Source organism: Berghia stephanieae, chromosome 7, assembly GCF_034508935.2.
Source record: "Berghia stephanieae isolate SIO BIC M18660-M18661 chromosome 7, UCSD_Bste_1.3, whole genome shotgun sequence".
In the NCBI taxonomy this organism is placed as follows: domain Eukaryota; kingdom Metazoa; phylum Mollusca; class Gastropoda; order Nudibranchia; family Aeolidiidae; genus Berghia; species Berghia stephanieae.
This window is the reverse complement of record NC_088366.1, coordinates 54814184-54823540: the sequence shown is the minus strand read 5'-3', so window position 1 is coordinate 54823540 and position 9357 is coordinate 54814184. Positions and strand designations below refer to the sequence as shown.

Genomic DNA, 9357 nt, shown 5'->3' with positions numbered 1-9357 from the left:
ACACAAAAAATTATGATTAGAATAATAATAATCATCACAAAATCAATATTCTAGATAGGCGATAAAGGTATTCATTCAAACGTGTAGGTAGGTTACACATAGATAGTTTGACATCCCATAATCTTGTCCCAGTTCTGGGGTTAGAATTGAATGTGTGTCTTAGAATGAGGACGACGACTGCCATTTTGAGAACGAATGCCATTTTAACAATAATGATGCTTAGACTGCTTGATATTGATTTTAAACTAAATTGTACCCCCCCCCCCCACCCTCTCCAAAAAAAAACAAACCAACAAAAACAAAAAACAAAAAACAAAAAAGAAAAAGGAAAAAAACAACAACCCCCCCCCCCCAAAAAAAAAAAACCAACAAAAAACCCCCCCAAAAAACAAACACCCGCTCCCCCCCCCCCCCCCCCAACCCCCTCCAAAGAAATAAAAATCCCCAAATAAACCCCCAAAAAACTTGCAAAAAAACTAAAGAGAACAGGAAACGGATGCACTGAATGTTCACATCACATCATAGAAATAGAAACGTGGAATGGGTCCAGCACCGACCCATAATGCTGTAAAGGAATGCTGCTGTCAACTTCGAGACGTGACGTGACGTGATCTGATCGGAGAATGTTGACTGTCATGTTGACTTCCGCGAAGTCTCATCTTTGAGGGCTTTTTTTTTTTTTTTGCCAAGATGTTAAATCAGGCCTATAATTGGGTTCGGCCGTCAGACCTGCTAATGCATGCACGCAGATCATAATATATCATCATCAGCCCGCCCCCCCCCCCCCCCCTCGCGCGTTAAAAAAAATTATTTTAAAATATAAGAAGACTTAGTTTTTGTTTTTAAAGGGTTTTACGGCGCTTGCAACACATTAAGGTCATATCAGCGCCAGTAAAAAGGAAGAAAATGGGATAGTAAAAAGTTCTAGAATTACAATAAAGCATCCAAGAAAAGGGAAGACAAAGGGGAATTGGTTCAAATAAGAAACAGGTGTAGATTCCAAAAGCACACTATCAAAGTACTTAGTTTGAGATCACTAAAAGTCCCATTCAGGCACAAGCACAGGTCCCCGCTAAGAGGAATACACTCAAATGTTTTACAAATCATACATAATATAAAGAAACATAATGCAGTGCATAACAGAGAGATGATTTACAAGGAAAAAAATATCATCTCCCAAAACTCTAGCTAAATATTTGACTGTTTCCCTCCCAGCCAGGGTTTCCGGCCAGGGCCTGGACAAAACCAAGTAATCTCATTCAAAGACAAAGATAGAAAGCATGTTGGAAAACAGATATAGGTAGGTAAAAGACACAGTCAGTACCTCCCTGCCCACTATGGGAAGTCAGGAACCCCACCCAGTAAGAAGACTTAAAAAGCACCAACTCAATCTTCATAACACGCTGTGTGGTCTTGTGGTATGACACTCGCTTTCGGATCAGAAAGTCCTGGGTTCGAGCCTCGCTCGGTGCATAGTTGAGTCCTTGGAAAAGACTCTTTATTCACATTCTCTCACCGTCTTCTGGTGTAAAATGAGTACCTGGTCGTTACAAGCGTTGTCTATGTCCGAAAAAAATGTAATATCGCCTTACAGGCGTCATGTCACGTCCTACATGTTAAGTGTTGCTGTTGGCCAGGGACCCCTTGTAAAGCGCTTTGAGCACGATTAGTGGATATTGCGCTATATAAAAGCTAAATTTTATTTTAATTTTACAATCCCTTCTGATATAGGAACAGTGGAAGCACACCGTAAGTAATCCAATGATTTGAAGTTGAGTTGTAAACAATATGAAAGCGAATTTATCATTCTAACAAACAAACAAACAAACAAGCAAAAATGTACTTGAATCAAGAATTGAAAGTTCATTTCAAAATCAAATTAATTATAATACTAATATGAGCACACGTTACTCCATTGATGCTATGGGGTTAAGTAAAAAAACAACGCTTGCCAGGTCTACCATTCAAAATGATCGTAATCAGCACACGAAACTACGAATAACCTTTTTTTTTGGTAGTCCTTCAGAGTCATGAGGCCCATGGAGCCGGAGTTTATCCCTGTTTCTATAGCGTGAAACGGACAATAACAATTGCTTGACCCTTTGAATAAAAAAAAAAAAAAAACAGCCAAAAAAAACCAACAAAAAAAATCAAAAGAAAAAAAAACAAAACAAAAAAACAACAACCCCCAAACAAACCAAAAACCAAAAAACAAAAACAAAAACAAACTAACCCCCCCCCCCCCCCCAATGAAAAACAAATAATACAATACGAACAAACAACCCTTCCCCCCACCCCCCACCCTCTCCAAATAACAAAACACACACATACACAGATAAAACAATATGAAAATTTGCAGCATTTATAAAGAGCACTATTTATACACAAAATGGCAACAACAACAACAACAACAAAACTCATAGCAAATGTACATATTTTTCATTACTAACTGGATAATAGGTAGAAACAGACTGACACACTCGAAGTAACACACACATTCACGTCACGGCAAGCGTCCATAGAGACAGAGCAGCCATATTCATTCATTCATTTTATACGTATAAAATGATAATGAAGTTATTTGAATATGTACATGACATCACAACATGTGTCAAAAATGAAACTGGCATTTACATCTTAACAAAATCGTAGTAAGACATGTTTATATGATATTTAAAAAAACCCGAAAAAACATGAGCTTTTATATAGATAGTATGCAGATGACGTCATTCAGGCCTTTGTTATTGTTTTTGCCATCCGCGTTTGTGAGTTGTTCTCACTAAACTGTATTAACCAGACTATAAAAGTTCATGGTTACACAGAGTTTGTGTGTTGGTCCTTTATACTTCCGGATGGCAATGTTATGAACTTCTTAGCCAAGTGCATACTATCTATAGAGCAATATCCACTAAATTTGCTCAAATGGCTTTACAATAATTTTGTTTTTGGATAAAATCAATGTTGATAAGGTAAGGTCTGAATAACCAATACAACCACACAATAAGTGATTGTATTTAATGTCGTAAAACTTTGAATGATTCTTTCATTCTTTTATTTATCGAGTCTTTGAAAAACACTTTGATCTGTGTCATACAATTAATTATATTATACTTGACTACCATTTTGTTTGGTAAGTTCCGAACCAATCAAAAGTCATAGTCTGCCCCCATCCCTCCCTCTCTCCCAAAATTTAAAAAATTAAAAAGGAAGAGAAAAAATGCATCACGCGACAACACGACATTCTGCACTAACTGGTGGTTTCGAGCGGAGCTATCGTTAACTTATAGCCGGACACTGACCAAAAAACAAATGATGTCAAAATGTCAGTCTTTGGGCACAAAAGAAAAAACATGTGAGTTGTATGCAATATCTCAACCAATGGAATTACTTGTTTCCTTGAGCACTACTAACGACAAATCACTAGACGGTGCACAAACTTAAAAAATGACGTCAAACTGCAAGTCCCAGTTTGTTCTAGTGCCAGGCTATAAGTTAACGATAGCTACGGTTCGAGTGAGTGGGTTTATCAAACGTTACCCTCAACGAAACTTTACCCCCACCCACCCCTAACCTTCCCCTCCACCCCTTCCTCTCATAATCTTCATAATATTGTAAGCTAGATAGGAGGCAAGGGTAGTCAAATTGATACAAATCATCGAATGTCGTTATAGATAGTATGCGCTTGGCTGAGAATCTCATAACATTGCCATCCGGAAGTATGACGGACCAACACGCAAAACTGTGTGTATCCATGAACGTTTATAGTCGGGTTAATACAGTTCAGTGAGCATTACTCATAAACGCGGATGGCAAAGAACAATAACAATGACCTGAGTGACGTCATCTTCGAACTATCTATAGTCGAGAATGAGAAATAGAATCGATTTATTCTGACCTTTGATGAAAAATACAGACAACAACAATGTTATCATATTATATACCATTGTCTATTATTGGTATTTACTCAACGCTATGTCTGAAAAATACAGACAATACTAACGAAAGAGTAAAAATGGAGAGGCTTCGGATGAGAACAATGCAGACAATGGACGTTTCGGTTACAAACCCTTCGTCAGCACAATAATAAACAAATTAACGTGGAAAACAAATAAAATAATATTTTATTTTATTTGCTTTCCACGTTTTGTTTATACAAAAATATAGACAACATTATCATATTATAGATCATTGTCTATTATTGATATTTACTCAACGCTATGTCTGGAAAATATAGACAGCAATAATGTTATCATAACATTACAGACAATTCTCTAATCAATTATTGTTATTTACTCAAGGCTATGTCTTGAAAATAAAGTGCCCTTGCTACTGCGATGTTTTGACTCTTTCTTCGCAGCAGACGTGGAGGAGGATGATGACGTCATTTGATGATGCTGCTGTTGTTGCTGCTGCTGCTGCTGATGGTGATGATGATAGTGGTGATGATGATGGTGATTTCGTGACGACGACGGTGGACGTGGTGATTTTTCTCTGGATGTCAAGGTCGATTTCTGTTTATTTTTGGAATGATCGTTCTTTTTAAAATCTGCAAGTTAAAAATAAAAGAAATTCGTAACGATAACTTCGCGGAGTTTGTGTGTGTTGAACCGTGGCCTTCGTAAAGTTATGGCCTGATACCGTAGCCATCCTTATGTTATAGATAGAATGCGCTTGGCCAAGGAGTTCACAACATTGCCATCCGGAAGTATAACGGACCAACACACAAACTCTGTGTAACCATGAACTTTTATAGTGGCTCAAGATAGACATAGAGTTTGAAACGCCTTTTTGTTTGGGGGGGGGGGGGGGGGGGGGGGGGGAGATCATGGATAATTCATACGGTAGAGTCAAGATCTCCACGGTCAGGCGGAGTTGTCGTACCAGTAAGGTCGCGGGTTCGAGTTCGAGCCCCCATCGCCGCCGCGAAGTGTTTATTCTCTGTTGTCTTCTGGTCTTCCTACTCACTTCATTTCTTGTTGTAAACAATAATTGTCTAATATCGTCCATTACAACAACGTTAAATCGGCCCATAATTGCGTCCGGTTATCAGACCTGCTAATATGTGCACGCAGGAAGGAACCAATCATTTGTTTAACTTGAGCTTTTATATAGCGCAATATCCACTAAACGTGCTCAAAGCGCTTTACAAGGGGTCCATAGCCAACAGCAACACATAACATGTAGGACGAGACATGACGCCTGTCAGGTGATATTACAAACTTCTTGGGACAGAGACAACGCTGTTAACGGCCAGGTACTCATTTTACACCTGAGTACGGTGAGAGAATGTGAGTAAAGAGCCTTCTCCAAGGACTCAACTATGCGCCGAGCGAGGCTCGAACCCAGGACCTTCCGATCCGAAAGCGAGTGTCATACCACAAGACTACATAGCTGCACGTTTAGAATCGTTTAGAACCCCCAGTCGAGGAAGACTTGAATTTTTGGGATGGCTATTTTTTCTGATGTGGGGGTCCCGATAGCTCAATTGGTAGAGCACTCGTTTCACACACGAAAAGGCACCGAGATCGATCCCGGGTGCAGTCCAGATTTTTTTCTGACCCCCCCCCCCCCCTCCTATCAACCCAGCAGTGATTGGGTAGCTGGGTCTGTTAGATCTGGCGGAAAGAGCTTTTGCGATAGATAGACTCGTGTCCTATCCAAAGGGTAGCACGCATTTGCTATTGTCCGTTTCACGCTATAGAAACCGGGATAAACTCCGGCTTATTTTTATCCTGTATTTTTTCTTTATTGCATTTTCTGGCACATTTTCATACACACCTATAGGGAATGAGATTAGCGGAAGAGTAGCGTCCCTTGATTGGACATCACCTTACAGAGAGAACGTCAACATGGTTTTGCGCATGCGTCTCTCTCTCGTCTCGCTTTCGGTGAAGTGTCTCCGGAAGCGAGGACTAGAGACGTTCTCTCTCTAATAACTTTTCCGCCGGTGACGTCCAAACAAGGGACGCTACTCTTCCGCTAATCTCATTCCCTATTCAGATCTTTTAACATGTCAGTTCTATATTTGTGTATGACACATGATGTGTTATGTAAAGCGCCAGTGAGTGAATAATCTTAATTGGAACTTGGCGCTATATACATTCATTATTATTATTATTATTATTATTATTATTATTATTATTATTATTATTATTATTATTATTATTATTATTATTATTATTATTATTATTATTATTATTGCTATTATTATTATTATTATTATTATTATTATTATTATTATTATATTATTATTATTATTATATTATTATTATTATTATTATTTGTTACTTTTGGGTTTACCTTTGATTTTGTCCAGCATCTTGACAGCTCTGTTGGTCTCCGAGGTCATGGTAATTGTGACATCTGCCGGCTGGTGCCTCCTGGACTTTCGTCCACTGTGGTGTCCGTGTTTGGAGTGGGAGGAGGCTGACTCTGATGTGTCAATATCGACCTGAATAAGAAGAAAAAGAAGAAGACCAAAAAATATTGAAGTCGAGATTTAAATAATGCAAAATGAGTACCTGGCCATTAACAGCGTTTTTTGTGTGTCAAAGGGAAATAAATCCAATATAGCCTACACGTTAAGTGTTGCTGTTGGGCTGGAGACCTCTTGTAAAGCAAGCGCTTTCAGCACTTTTAGTTTAGGATATTAAACTCAGAAATTAAGAAGCAGGCACCGGTGTAAGATACAGAACTGAACAAGTGTGTAGGAAAGGTGTCAGACAAAGCAAGAAAGAAAAATACAAGAAAAAAACAAAACCATCCCCAAAAAATCAGTCGACCTCGACTGGGAATCGAATCGAACCTCAGACCTTCTGATTACCGGTCAGACGTGCGATCATTACTGTAATGGTAGCACGTCTGATCGGAAACCAGAAGGGGATTTATTTATTTTAGTTTTTATTTGACATCAGAGACATTGTTTATTCAGCTCCCACACCAGATGGTGGAACGCCGCAGACCATTAACTCACTTAATCCTAGACATTTTTGCTGCTTTTCAAAATTGGAAAAAAAAATGTATTTAAAATGAGCATGTACATAGATAGTTTTATTCAACTACCAGTAACATGTAAAATCTAAAAACATTAGCTTTGATACTTCTCCTATAATTTGTCTCAGAAAATGTAATAAATAGGCATGGGGTAAAAGTAACCCCGGGTATACTACGGATATAGTGGGTGTTAGGGTTGAGTGAGTTAAATAATTTTTTTTAAAAAGCTGTTATTAAATCCATACGACGTTGAAAAAGCTACAAAACACACGGAAAGAATTCGAGAATAGGTTGAATTTACTTGTAAGTAGCCATGGCAACCATACTGAGGCGCATTGAGTAAAAGAAAGATAACGGTAAACAAAATGTAAAGCATTTATAGGGAATGAGATTAGCGGAAGAGTAGCGTCCCTTGATTGGAGGTCACCTTACAAAGAGAACGTCAACTTAAAGATCGCTGAGAAACTATTTAACTAACCGCGCAGTTTCACAGGAAGCGAGGACGAGAGACGCATGCGCGAACCATATTGACGTTCTCTCTCTAATAACTTCTTCGCCGGTGACGTCCAATCAAGGGATGCTACTCTTCCGCTATTCTCATTCCCTATTATGTAATCATAAGCCCAAGATTAAAGTTACATTTTTCTGATAATGATGTAATTAACTCACTCAACCCTAACACCGACTATATCCGTATTTTACCCGGGTTACTTTTACCCCATGCCTATTTATTACATTTTTTTTTTCTGAGACAAAATATCGGCGTAGTATCAAAGCTGATGTTTTTAGTTTTTACATGTCAATGATAGTTGACAAAAATATCTATGTACATGCTCATTTTTAATACATTTTTTCCAATTTTGAAAAGTAGCAAAAGTCTCTAGGATGGAGTGAGTTAAATTATAGGGTAAGACTTTATGGACACCCTCTGTCTGACCATTAGCGCATACTTGAGTCCTTGGAAAAGACTCTTTACTCACATTATTCCCTCACCGTACTCTGGGGTAAAATGAGCACCTGGCCGTTAACAGCGTTGTATCTGTCGGGGAAAAAAATGTAATATCGCCTAACATGCGCCATGTTTCTTCCTTCATGTTAAGTGTTGGTGTTTGCTAGGAGGCCCCTTTGTAAAGGGCTTTGAGCACGTTTGGTGGATGTTGCGCTATATAAAAGCTCAATTTTTTAAAGTCTCTATTTCCGGTTTCTTATTATTCTTGTGTTTATTTCATTATTTTTGGTTGAGTTAATCCGCTGTGATGTTTTCTCGGTCTTTACCCAAAAATACTCTCGATACCAACGTGTACATATATGCAGGTCTGACATCCGAACCCACTTATGGGCCTAGTTTAACATTGTTGTAATGGACAATATTTTGCGTCATTTTTTTGAGATTTCCATTACAACAACGAGCCCATCAGGGATTGGATGATCAGACCTGCAAATAAGTGCACGTCGCTAGATACAAAGTTATTAATGAATAAAATAGTCTGAATACAACTTTTGTTAATAAATAGTTTTCCCAAAATACACATTTGTTAATAAAAAGAATGCCATAAACACATAGATAATTATCATCAATAAAAAAGAACATTCTAATTATAAAGGGAACGAAGTTGACGTCACTCAGCTTTTTGTTATTATTTCTAGTCGGCCTGTTAGTGATAATACTACGTTCTCACACAAATCCGCGAGGACGAGAGACGCATGCGCACAACCAACATGACGTTCTCTCTCTATAATAAATTTTCCGCCGGTGACGTCACAGACTATGGGTGAAGTCCAATCAAGGGACGCTACTCTTCCGCTAGTCTCATTCCCTATAAGATTCAAATTCAAATTAAACGTGTGAATATGTGACCCGTCGCCTCAAAACGGTATCAAGTCGGGCTGATCAAAGTGCTGAGATTAGAATCTATGACCAACAAAAACATCAGACTTGGGTTGAGTCCATGTATGGATTATTGAAGAAAAATTAGAATTTTAAAGTGCTGAAAACCGAAATTTCATTTTCTTGACCAGTTAAGTTTAAAATTGACCTTTCAGCATCTTGTTCATCCCGACATAATACCGTTTTGAGACGATGGGTCACATATAATATCTAATAACCAATAGATAGTTCGAAGATGACGTCACTCAGGTCTTTGTTATTGTTTTTTGCCATCCGCGTTTATGAGTAATGCTCACTGAACTGTATTAACCTGACTATAAACGTTCATGGATACACACAGTTTTGTGTGTTGGTCCGTTATACTTCCGGATGGTAATGTTATGAGCTTCTTAGCCAAGCGCATACTATCTATAGATAGTATACGCTTGGCTAAAAAAGCTCACAATGTTGCTATCCGGAAGTATAACGGACCAACA

General features: G+C 38.3%; 1 protein-coding gene across 1 annotated transcript in view; it reads right to left on the bottom strand.

Moving 5' to 3' along the window:
• Window positions 1–4214: 4214 nt before the first annotated feature.
• Window positions 4215–9357, bottom strand: part of LOC144977511 (uncharacterized) — an 83256-nt gene continuing 78113 nt past the window's right edge. Inside the window, exons 3-4 of the mRNA XM_078922811.1 lie at window positions 6301–6451; window positions 4215–4546 (exon numbers count right to left, since the gene is read on the bottom strand). Coding sequence (XP_078778937.1) covers window positions 4290–4546; window positions 6301–6451 — 408 coding nt within the window. The 3' untranslated portion in view covers window positions 4215–4289. The remainder of the gene's footprint in view (window positions 4547–6300; window positions 6452–9357) is intronic.